We start from the raw sequence: 13,390 nt of genomic DNA on the forward strand, positions 1-13,390 counted from the left end.
GTTTGGGTTTCACCTGAAAATCTTTTAGAGGATGTCTTATCAACATGAGTTTATAATGTTCTCATATTAGATAAGAATTAAAACACTGTTTATACCTATATTACAAAGGTAGCCCCGCCCCTTTTCAGCGCTGCGCTCGTTGTCTTTTGACTTCCGGTCTGTATTTTCACAGCGATTTTGCGCGTTTATTAATGAACGGCTCGTTTTAAAATCTTCCCGGTCGACTTACATTTGTTAAGTCATCTGCTTTAAACATTACAGCCCTCGTGATAACTTTTGTTAACTTTACATTAAGTAAATCCACTTCAAAAGCTAATTATTCCTGGACAACGATTCCATAGAAATATACAGAGCGACCGCAAAAACGGAAGTTCAAAGACAATATTTTAAAGATGGCGGCGCCCTCATTTCTCTGGCGCATGAGGTTTATAATATCTTCAACTCCTCATTAAAGTAGTATTGAAGTACAGAAGTATGCTTAGGTTAAAAAGTATTTTTATTGGCTCAAAAATTAAGCAAGCATAGATATGCAAAAGAAGTGTCTGAGGAGATTAAACAAGTGGGACACTAGACACTTTCATGTCTGTTTGGTCTTCAGGGAAGTACGTTCCCTCCTCTCTGCCAATGAGGTGCTGAATTGTTCACCTGGCTTTTGAAGAAAAACCGATTAATGAAAAATCATGCTTGAACATCACATCTAGTTTACTGAGGTTTAAATACACACCTAAGCTAATTTGCATATGTTTTCTGGATGTGCTTCTCCCTGTTCTAGGTGACAGGAAACTTTGATCGCACCAATCAGCAGAAAAACTATGAAGATTCCCATCAAAACTCCACCAACTTCTTCCCGCATGTAGAATAGAACGGCATGTCAAATGATGTCAGAGGAGCAGTGTGTGTGTGTGGTACTCACAGGTCACACTGAGGGTTATGTTGCACACTTCCTGACCGAGCTCATTAGACGCTTTACATGTGTAGGTAGTGTGCGCAATTTCAGAGAACAGGTGTGCTGATCTGAAGCACAAATGAGACATGAGTTTTAGTGATCGATTTAAACAATTGATACAATAGAGAAAGGTGGCTGATAACATGGTAACCTTATGTGAGAAAGAAGCACGAATCTTTAGAATTTTGTGTTTGAACTTCAGTTTTTGCAGATGCTCTGTATATTAATATTGAAGAGTAATTAGCTGGTGAATATAATATTATTATAATAAATAGTAATAATATTTTATACGTATAATATTTTTATTTTGTCTTTATACATGAAAGTACCATATTTCGGGGTTAGTGGCATCAAAAAGTTTGAAAACCCATAGGCCATCTTACATAGCACAGTGAGGTTGATGAGACGAGTGAGGTGAGATGAGTCGTTTGGGTTGGTGACCTCATGTACAGCCCAGCATCAGATGAATTGACACTGATACTCCTGATGGAATCGCTTGACACTGGAGGGTTCTGCACAAGAGCAATCTTTCCGTCCCAAGAGTTCACCAGTACACCCTACCGTTCTAGTACAGCAGCTGTGTCAAAAATGACATTGAGATCAACAGACTGGTGGTTTGACTCTGAATATTCCCATTCTCACCCTCTTGGCTAGGACAGCAGGAGTTGGAGAAGCGTAACGCCACTCCATGGTGAAGACCTCTGAGACGTGTGTATTATATGTGCAGGTCAGCTCAGCCGACGAACCCAACCGTACAAACACTGAGGGCTTTACCACAACCGCATGCCGTGACCTCACTACATCTACACAAAGGAAACATTTTGGGAGAGTTTGGGGTCAGTAAGGCTTTTAAAAAAAATTTATACTTTTATTCAGAAAATATGCATTTAATTGTCACAAGTAAACAGTAAATGCATTTATAATGTTACAAAAGATTTATATTTCAAATCAATTCTGTTATTTACTCTTCATGAAAGAATCATGAAGAAAAAAAAACAGTTTTCAAAAAAAATAAACAGCACAAATGTTTTCAACATTGATAATAATAATAATAAGCAGCAAATCAGCATATTTGAATGATTTCTGAAGGATCATGTGACACTGAAAACTGGAGTAATAATGCTGAAAATTCAGCTTTGCCAGCACAACAATAAATATTTATTAAAATGGAAAAGTTATTTTTAATGCTGGGAAAAAATTAATCGCGATTAATCGCATCCAAAATAAAAGTTTGTGTTTGCATAATATATATGTGTGTACTGTGTATAATTATTTTGTATATATAAATACACACATATTCTAGTATATATTTAAGATTTTTATTTATTTATATATAAATTATTTATATATAATATAATATAATTATGTATAAATGTATATACATGCAAATATTTCTTAAATAAATACATGCATATGTGTGTATTTATATATACAAAATAATTATACACAGTACACACATATATGTTATGCAAACACAAACTTTTATTTTGGATGCGATTAATCGCGATTAATTTTTTCCCAGCACTAGTTAATTTTAATTTTACTGTATTTTTGATCAAGTAAATGCAGTCTTGGTGAGCATTAGAGATTTCTTTTAAAAAACAAATTAAAACATAATCTAATTATAAACCTATTTCAATATGTAATGACTGAAAAGGTTGATGGAATTACTCATCAAAGTACTGGAATAAAAACCATGTTGTGTGGACAGTGTGACCAAATGCCATTTTGCTTTTAACATTGTGTTGTCCCTGCACTGAGAGAAGGAGCAGCTCATAACTGTTCGGCCTTGACTAACAGAAAGCTCAACAATGTCCACTGTGCTTGCAAAAAATGGAGGCATGCAGGTGTGGCTAAACGTTTCTTAGTGTTTTTCCCTGAAGCCCATTTTTTCCTAAAAATGGTTAAAAAAACCACTAATGAAAGTCACCTATTCCATAGCTTAGACAACCAATGTTGTTCTGAACCAAATGTATTTTATTTTATACTCACTCCTAAAGTGAGTATAAAATAGTTGCTTCCTATTGTGTTAACAAGAAAAATAAAATTTTGTTATGGCCGTTATAGAAATTGGGGGCTCGTCCGGGATCTCAACTTGAGCTCTCTTGCACACAAAGCAAGTAAAAAAAATGCTGCAGCCAAAATTAAGTTTGTTAATACAGTTTAACAGGGTCAATCAAATGCCACATGAAAGAACTATGCTTGTTTTAATCAACTGTAATGTAAAATTCTGAACAATGTTTTACAATGCAATTTTGTATTGGTTTAATAAGCTGAACATAAGTGATCAAAACATGTACCACAACTTGAACCTCACTGATGCATTGCCTTTGTCTTGCCTCTCTGCTTCCTTCATGTGGACAGTTACAGCATCATAATGCGTTCAATTGTATATTATGCCAATTTTAAAATAACAAAATGAGTGAAAAGGCCTAATAACAGAGTAGACAACCACATTATTCAAAGCACAGAGAATAACATTCCGCATTAACACAAATATCAAACTATCAAAAATGATAATACATTGCTTCCAATATTCAAGTCATTAAACCACAAGGCTAGATTTCATATATTATCATGTACACATGAATGAATAAATCTACCACTTCCATGTAACTTACATGAACAAATCATAACTTAAAGAGTCCTTCTTGCTCCAGTAAACAAGCACTGCAGTTTCTGGCATTTATTTGTTTTAAACTCTAAATCATAAGACATTTTTAAGACAGCATTTTCATGGGCATTCATTTTATTTTCCATTTTAAAGTCATCCCTTTTTTCTCACCGAAGCTATAAATTCCTCTGAACGGCCAGAAATGTTTAAATATGAAAATAAAAGCACTGCTCTTTAGAAATCTGGAAGAAAAAAAAAGAAAACTCCTGAGAGAAACGGAGGCACAAGAGGCACAATAACAGCCGATGCTAAATTTGTGAACTATTGAACTAAAACTATCAATTTAAAAGAATGACTAAATAACTGGATCAATCTGAATCCATAAACACAACTGTTATAAACAGTGGAACATCATCAGTGACATCTGCATCCCTTCATAACATCAGGTATTATAAACACTGTAAAGTTGACAAAATAAATGAAAAATACTGTTCTTGGTCAGTGTGACGATTTGAAAAGATGACGAGAACACATCAAAACACAAATTACGCTCAGTAAAAAAACACATAGAATACTTTATAAAACAAAGGTGTTTTTGACAGATAACTATATTTGACTGTACTTTATTCTGTATAAAAACGAAGCCAAATTCTGTTATATTTATAGCCACCTTTGTTGAAACTCTTCCTCATAAGTCTTTAGCACATTACACCAGTGAGCCTGCGTGGTTCTGGGTGGGCACCATGACTGGCACCGCCCCCATGCGGGACAGAGTAGCAGTGTTTATAGGCATGTTGAGCGGGCACGGGGCCTGCGGCTGCGGGCCCTCAGTCCTGTGTGTGGAGGAGCTGTCGGGACTGTGATGGCGATGGTGGCGGAGCGTGTGATTGGGTGTGCTGCTGACGTTGTATCCGGGCAGGCCGTGGAGTGGGTTGGGATCCCCTGGGCGGAGGCGGTAAGTGGCTGTGCTACCCGAGGTGGTGAGGATGGAGGCGGTGTCCAAGGCACCTGGGGGGTATGGGTAATGGTTGTTTTGGAGTGGATGTTGAGGGTCCTGTGCTGGAGGGCTGGTGGCTATGGAGGACAATGTGCCGTTCTTTGATATGATGTCTGATCCTGTGCCACTTTTAGCCCAGGAGACGCGTTTCGGGGCCTGTGCGTCTTCCCTAAAGCAATGGAAAGCAGATACTGTAATACACACATCTAACCCGTAGCATTATGACAGTGGTGAACGAAGTACAGATCTCATATAAAATATCACTCCAGTAAAAATACTTTTCTTTTTGAAATTTACTTGAGAAAAAATACAAAAGTACTGATTAATGAATCATGTTTATTTATTCTAGCCAACATTAGTCATACTAGTCATTATTTAGTACTAATAAAATATTAGTGCAGACATTTAATATGTATTGAGCTGCAAATAAGCAAACTTATTTATCAGCAAAACTTATTATACACTATTAAACCTTTAAACTTCAATGTACTAAAATATCAGTTTAAGTTACTGATCATTCAAGTGTACAAACAAGTTAAATAATATACATATAGTATCTTAAAATGAGGAAAACTAAATTTGGGTAAATATGTGGTGACAAATAGTATAAAAATACAATGTACAGAAGTAAAAGTTTCCCAAAATAAAAACACTTTGATAAAGTACAGATACTTGAAAAATGTACAGAAATGAAGTAAAAGTATTCTGTTTCAGTCCAGCACTGTATTATGAGACTGGCTCTTACTTGATATCATTGGCTATCTCATCCTCAGTGTCATGATTTCTCCTCAGGATAAAGATCAGGAATAAGACGAGAGCCATCAGACCCACCACAGACCCCACCGTGGCCCCCGCGATGACCCAAACATTGTTAGCTGCGGCCACACGAGGAACAATTCAGTTACAAATATAGAGAGTGTGGAAATCGGCAATATTAAATGTGACTGATACTTACGTGTGGAGACCTCTAGATTTATGTGGCAGCTGTCAGTTCCAGCCGTGTTGCTGGCACGGCAAATATACTTGCCGGACATGCTTTTGGTGAGGTTGCTAAGTCGAAGGGTGCCCTGCCTCTCATCTGAAAACAGAATCCATCATTCATACTGCCATCACTGAACATCAAATAAGAGTTTCCAATAGAGTTCACCACTCCTATGTTTCGGCTGTTGTGACCTTTATGTGCAAGGTATTGCAGACAGTGTATGACTGCTTATTCTACGTCTATGGGTGTTTGTTCAATTATGGGCACTTTTGGTCCTGAGGACTTTTAGAAATGAAATTCTCTTAAATACACTTTTCACACACTCACTAATTTGTTCACTAACATTGTTAAACATACACTTCTGTAAAAAAATTTGGGGTTAGTAGGCTAAGATTTTAAACCTCCTTGCTGAAGAATAATGGAGGAAAAAAAATCATACTGACCCCACACTTTTGAACATCTTACATATTTTAAACAGGTACACCAACTTGATTTGGTGGAAAGGATACCACAATTTAGATATTTTCCATAATTTGTGGAAAATAGAAAATTCATATATATTTTAAGATCGAAAAGGTAAAAGAATACAATTTAATTTGAACCTAAAATGCGTTTGATAAAGTAACAAAAGTAAATTATGAAGGCATGTTAAAAAGATTAATGTGACCATAAGAAACAGCTGAAATCTGTTAAAGAGATATTTCACCGCTGGAAAGATGAATGTGTATTTAAATTGGGTCATTAAAGGAGAAGTTCACTTTTAAAATGAAAATTCTGTCATCATATACTCACCCTCATGTTGTTTCAAAGCTGTATGAATTTCTTTCTTCTGCTGAACAGAAAGGAAGATATTTAGAAGAATATCAGTAACCAGACAGTTTTTGGGTCCCATTGACTTCCATAGTATATTTTTTTCCTACTATGGAAGTCAATGGGACCCAAAAACTGTCTGGTTACTGATATTCTTCTAAATATCTTCCTTTCTGTTCAACAGAAGAAAGAAATTCATACAGCTTTGAAACAACATGAGGGTGAGTATATGATGACAGAATTTTCATTTTAAAAGTGAACTTCTCCTTTAATGTAGTAGAAATGTGAAATTATTTTAGAAGTTGGTGCGTTTTAGACTGAGAAAAGCCAGAAAATGTATTTTTGATGAAAGACATCAACTCCCAGAATGCACTTGCTTCGCTGCCCTACGAGGCCACTCCCAAGCCACGCCTACCGGTTACAGAGGGCAGTATCGGAAGAAATGATACAAGTAGGCTACTAGTTGACTCGAAACTGAGAAGACGCCGTTTTATCGTGAGATCCCACACCCTATGGGCAGGTTGAAGACATGCGGAACTAGCTCCCACTACTGGCTGTAGTCTCTCGCCTCTGGACAAAACCCTCCGATGACGCAAAATTACGATTTTTTTCCACACAATACAGAAATCTCTCATCTCAAGGGGACATGAGGGAGGGAAGCACGGTCATTCAAAAATACTACCGGGTTTCTACTGATACAAAGCTTAATGCTAATCGGTGAAGTATCCCTTTAATATACCCAAAAAAATAATTCGGACATAAGAGTACCCAAACTTGAAGAAACACCTCTGACAAAGACAGGAAAAACTAGTAGAATCATTTGAAAAGCCCTATTTAAAGGGATACTTCAGGATTTAGCATTAAGCTTTGTATTAGTAGAAAACCTGTAGTATTTTCGAATTACCGTGCTTTCCACCCTCATATCCCCCTGAGAGGAGAGATTTATGTATTTTTTATCTGGAAAAAATCCTCCGATGACGCAAAAATCATCATATTGCGTCATCTGAGGATTTTCTGGCCAGAGGCTAAAGACTACAGCCAGTAGAAGGCGTTGTTCCGCATGTTTTCAGCCCGCACATAGGGGGTGGGATCTCACTCACAGAATGTACACACAGTGTCAGCCGTCTTTCTTTGGAAGCTAAGCTAGCAGGCTCTTGTTCTGTGGAGAAAACTGAGTAGTAGGGGTTACCATCCTCCTTTTCCCGGACTTGTCCGGCGGGCGAGATCGTTCAAAATGTCCGGGATTCGGCTTTTGCTTTCTGCAGTCGCCATTCATTGTTTGCACACCTCTTGTTTCAATCTAACTGAATTCATTCCGATTGGTGAATCTGAATGTAGTGTTTACATGAACGCTAAACAAGTGATCGGTTGATGTGCGTTTTAACATTGCTAAGAAAATGACCGCTCCTCCGTGAGAGATACGAGACCGGCACGTCTCAGTAATGACGCCACCGGCCTTGCGCCGTTCTCCCGCACCCCTCAGCCTCGTCCTGCTCACCACAGTAAACATGATGAATGGCGACTGTAGAACGCAAAAGCCGAATCCCGGACATTTTGGGCGATCTCGAAATCCCGGGCAAACTCGTCACGGAGACTCACTAGTGGCCTAACCTTGTTGTTTTCAACTGCGCTCTCTAACCGGTAGGCGTGGCTTGGGAGTGGCCTCCTAGGGCAGCGAAGCAAGTGCATTCTGGGAGTTGTTGTCTTTCATCCACATAAGCCAAGAATACATTTTCTGGCTTTTCTCAGTCTAGAAAGCTCCAAATTCAAAAATTTCTTCACATTTCTTCTACATAAATGACCTATTTTAAATACACATTCATCTTTCCAGAGGTGAAGTATCCCTTTAAGAAACCACTTTGTCGTGACTCTAAAGGAAGCTGAAGGACACAAATACAGGACATACACATATGTGTTAAAGATCTGGCTACAATTATGTACAAAATACTATTCCTATTTTCACTGCATGATAGTGGGAAGAAGGATGGAAAGTTAAAACCACAAACACAGAGAACAAACATTAGATTTTGGCCATTATTCTAGATAGTGTTGGCAGAGAGTGCAGTGGGACCATCTGCTGCTGTAGCTTCTGTCCACACTGACTGGCCTACAGTGAAGAGCAGCCAAACTCAAATTCCTCAGTGACCCAGAGCCCAGGACAGACGCCCAGGGACCGGAGTCTGGGCTTTACAGATTTTACAGGCACTTTTATACTAATGAAGTGTCACTTAAAATGATTGGCTTCATAAAACGTACTCTTCAATGGTATGTTCATAAAAACCATGCGATGATGGCTGATTCAGGATGTGATGTTTCTACATTGAACAAACAAGACACAGGACTGATTTTAGCTCTCTAACAAAATACACAAATAGTACAGCACCACATGATTCATAATTTCAAAAATGGGAGGGAACAAAAAAGATGAAAGGGGTAGGATGATGTTTGATAATATGCTTTTAGACTGATATGTTTGGGATATTGAATGACTCTAATCTCAATGACACACATTGATACAAATGGCTGATAGCTAAGCTTTTTTTGTTGGTTTTGTCCTTTTTGCAGTCTTTGTTGACAGATTTTGCGCAGATGGTAAACTTCATGCTGTGAAGGTTATCAAAATAGTGTATGAGCATTGCATGTTTTTCACAGAATGATGATCCGCCACTGTTATGAGACAGGAAATGAAATGAAGAATATGGCAAACGGGATCGGGAAATAACCCTAGCCAGATTCGAACAATATTTTAACAATGATATAACAAAGATTATATCATATGTCATATATCACATCATATATTATATCATTATAACATTATCTTTAAAGGTGGACTAACGGACTCATGCATATGCGAAATTAGTTTTCGGTTTTCAACAGCATTTTGTTCACGGTCAGCCATAATGCAAATGAAAATGTCCCATAAAAGGGAGGTTACATAATTTTAAACATTTCTCTGAAGTACTATCACTTTCTTTATGTGTAAAACTTATTTTTTTTTTTTTAAAGTGTACCTTAAAAAAAACAATTACACTACCGTTCAAAAGTTTGAGTTCAGAAGTTATGATCACCAAGGCTGCATTTATTTGATCAAAAATACAGTAAAAGCAGTAATATTCTGAAATATTATTACAATTTAAAATAACAATTTTGAATATATTTTAAATTGTAATTTATTCTTGTAATGCAAAGTTACATTTTCAGCATCATTAGCAGCATCCAGTCTTCACATGATCCTTCAGAAATCATTCTAATATACTGATTTGCTGTTCAAGAAACATTTCTTATTATTTTTAATATTTAAAACAGTTTAAATAAACCATGGTACTTTTTATTTATTTACAGAAAGTTCAAAATAACTGCATTTATGAAAAATATTTTTTTTGTTACAATATAAATGTCTTGACTGTTACTTTTGATCTTGCTGAATAAAAGTACAGTATTACTCTAATAAAAAAAAAAAAAAAAACGGACCCCCAAACATTTGAATGGTAGTGCAAGCAGTAGCAGTTTTTTTATTCCAGTAAAGAACTGAGCAACACTGCAAGAGTGAACCGCACATTTAATGTGGCTCTAAAGAGTGTTTCTAAAGGAGTTCTCTCTATCCTAGGGTCTGTTCCCTTACCCAGGTATCCCAGTACAAGCACAGGCTGGGGGCAGGACCTCCACTCTGTGAATGCGCAGATGAGAGTAACAGAGAGAGGACGAGAGGAAGACAGATGACCAGGAGAACACGATACGTTTTTCTTTCCTGAGGGGAGTATTACTGAGCACCTCGCCTCCCTCAGGATTCTCATGTCAGGAGAAAAAAACGGAAGACCCACGTGCCTGGGATCAAGGAGGAAATTTGTAGCACGGTTGATAAGTATAAGCCTGCTTTCATGAACAGCTGGCACCGCAATGTATTTCCACCAAAGATTTGTGCTGATCACAACTGACATGTCAACAGAAATCATCATGATATATTTTGGAAAAACACATTGGGAACTAAATGCATGTTTCTTTCTAGTTCTGCAACTGTTATATGTCACGCATGCTTTGTACTTGAGAGAATGCGCCAGTGCTGCAGAAACATCGTAAGACATTCCTGGCACTCAGTCAAGGTCAAACTTGTTGTGTTCAGAAGCTGATGGGAATGTGTCTAACTGGCTGCTCTGAGGATAACAGAGCTATTTCACCTCTCCTCAGGCCAATGAGAGGGAAACATGCTAAAGCAGTGATAAATGATGCCTGTGCTCTTTCTCTCTACACAGCATCTAACCAATCTCATCAAGATAATAAACTGAGTACAGAGAAAAACAGCCCTTCAAGATGATACTACAATACTACTGTTCACACATTTGGGGTCGGTACGATTTTTAAAAAAGTCTTATGCTCACCAAAGCTGCATTTATTTTATCAAAAATACAGTAAAATTGTGAAATATCATTACAATTTTATATGTTTAAAATGTAATTTATTCATTTGATGGCAAAGCTGAATTTTCATCAGTCTTCAGTGTCACATGATGCCTCAGAAATCATTCCAAAATGCTGATTTGGTACTTATGTAACATTTCTTACTATTATACATTTTGAGAACAGTTGTGCTGGTTAATATTTTTTGTGGAAACTGTGATATATCTTTTTTTTTTTCAGGATTATTTGATGAATAGTAAGTTTTACTATTGTAAATTTATAAATGTCTTTTTGATCAATTGAGTGCATCCTTACTGAAAAAAAGTATTAATTTCTTTTGTTCGTTTTGAAACACTGAAACACAATAGAATTAGCATTTGTGTGTCATGACTCATGGGTTCCCTTTGGAGTTTTTAAAATAGCGTTTTTTTGATTTGCAGTATGGAGTAAAATAAGCAACTTGAAGAGACTTGCAAGTTTTGTTCTGCAACATCAATTACACAGTCAAATAACATGAATTTTGAAACTGTTGTTTGACTCCAAATGTCTGCTGCTAACAAGTACTGTAGCTACATAAAGTCTAAAACGGTTGACTGATTTGCACAGCATGTAAACTCAGACAATTCCAGGGGAACACATGGTGAATTAGCCCTTGGGGTTGGTCTACAAACTGATGTCATAAATGAACAGCATTATAATTATATTCTAATTCCTTTTATATTATCATTGTGCTACATGTGAAAACAGCTATAAACAATTTTAGAAAAAAAAAAAGAAACACTTTATATATGTATATGTGTGTGTGTGTGTGTGTGTGTGTGTGTGTGTGTGTGTGTGTGTGTGTGTGTGTGTGTGTGTGTGTGTGTGTGTGTGTGTGTGTGTGTGTACACTAAGTAGAACCTGGTTATTGATAAATCATTTGAATGCAGCATAAAAAATCATTTGTAGCCCGAATGGGTTTCTATTACATCTTCTTTAGCTTTGCAACACGATATAATTGCTTATTAAATTCTAAATTGTTGATGACCGGATGATCTTGAGGTAACAAGATTATCAATGTTAATCCTTCAATTTTACATCCAGTGTTCAATTGTATTTTAGCCACACAATTATGCTATTTGAGCACTTTTTTTAGTTTGCTAAAATTTAATGACTTTAGTATAGTAAGTTTTAATGTCAGTGTATCTCTAAACTAACATTCATTCATAATACTTTTATTCAGCAAGGACACATTCATTTTAAAATATATTCAAATATTTTAAATTGTAATAATATTTCACAAAATGACTATATTTTTGATTGAATAAATGCAGCCTTGAGCATAAGAAACATTAAACAATCTTACCAGCCCCAAACTTTTGAATGGTAGTGTACCATCTAATTAACCACATTTCAACCATTCAAACATATATCAATCCATACAGCTAATTTTACACCTTTCAGTGAAACTATCCTTAGTAGATGAAAAATAAAATCCAAAAATCCTTTAAATGAATCCACAGAAGCTCCTGATTTTGTTCTCAGATCAAATAAAAAAAGAGAAGCGAACAATGGCGTTCATACAGTTGCCGGAGACTCACTTTGCATGGGAGAGAAGAAAACCTCAGAGAGAGGAGCTGCTTTGGTCCATTTGTACTGAGGGACAGGTTTGCCGTAGCTGGATTTACAGCTCAGCGTTACGTTGCCACTCAGCACAGGTTTTCCCGTCATAGAGCATACGGGCGTGGATGGAGGAACTAGAACAAACAGAGAAATTAGAGATAAGACAGTTAAATATGCTAATATAAACATTTCATTTTGTCAATGTACCTTTAACATTGAGGTTTAGTTCCCCTAACAGGCCTATAGCTCCTGGGATGACGACATTGCAGGCGTAGCGCCCGGAGTCGGACTCCTGTGTGTTGTTGATGTAGATGGACAGATTGGCGGAAGGCATAGACATGGAAAAACCCACCCGCTTCCGAAAGTCAGGACTACCGATGCCAATCTGTCCAGATGAGTAGGAGATAACCTGCAGTGCAAAAGAACACAGAGACACTTTAACACGCAACTAGGCTTCTGCAATATCACGCGTTTGCATATTGGTTGTCTGAACCAATCAGATATTTCTTAGGATGCGTGAGAATGGGGTCTCAAGATACACATTTTAAAAAAGTTTCATTTTGAAGCAGTTTTCAGTGTCACAAAAATCTTTCTAATATGCTGATTTTATTGCTCAAGAAACATTTCTTGTTATTATCAATGCTGAAAACAGTGTAAAGTTTTTGTGTAAACCATGAAAAAAAATTCTCAGGATTCTATCCTGTTTACAACTGGTGTTAAGATGCGTTTTGGTCGATTGAATCACAACTAGACGAGAGAGACACATTCCCGTTTACACCTGCTGTTTTAATCTATCTCTTTTTTCCACTTTCAAACACTTCTGTCCTCATTTCTTCGAGGGGAGGGTCTATGGGCAGGTCAAATCTATGGGCATTCGACCACAAGCAATCCAGGCGAATGTGTTTTCGACTACCTCTGAAAGTGGTCAAAAATGGACAAGCTCAATACGTTTTAGACCCTGTTTACCCCTGTATTTGTGATCCGACCGACCAAAAAGCATCTTAATACCTGGTGTAAACAGGGCCAAAAGCACAGCATTTATTTG

At 37.0% G+C, this 13,390-nt stretch overlaps 1 protein-coding gene across 3 annotated transcripts in view; it reads right to left on the minus strand.

Annotated features, from left to right (window-relative positions):
* Positions 1 to 2,412: 2,412 nt before the first annotated feature.
* Positions 2,413 to 13,390, minus strand: part of esamb (endothelial cell adhesion molecule b) — a 41,608-nt gene continuing 30,630 nt past the window's right edge. For 2 of the 3 annotated variants that reach the window (XM_079885333.1, XM_079885334.1), the window contains exons 3-7: positions 12,553 to 12,754; positions 12,324 to 12,479; positions 5,513 to 5,635; positions 5,303 to 5,432; positions 2,413 to 4,726 (exon numbers count right to left, since the gene is read on the minus strand). In XM_079885333.1, coding sequence (XP_079741459.1) covers positions 4,267 to 4,726; positions 5,303 to 5,432; positions 5,513 to 5,635; positions 12,324 to 12,479; positions 12,553 to 12,754 — 1,071 coding nt within the window. In that variant the 3' untranslated portion in view covers positions 2,413 to 4,266. Of the gene's footprint in view, positions 4,727 to 5,302; positions 5,433 to 5,512; positions 5,636 to 9,971; positions 10,017 to 12,323; positions 12,480 to 12,552; positions 12,755 to 13,390 lie in introns of all 3 variants that reach the window. The other variant, XM_079885332.1, reaches the window with a different exon arrangement.

This window comes from Squalius cephalus (assembly GCF_949319135.1).
Source record: "Squalius cephalus genome assembly, chromosome: 11".
In the NCBI taxonomy this organism is placed as follows: Eukaryota; Metazoa; Chordata; class Actinopteri; order Cypriniformes; family Leuciscidae; genus Squalius; species Squalius cephalus.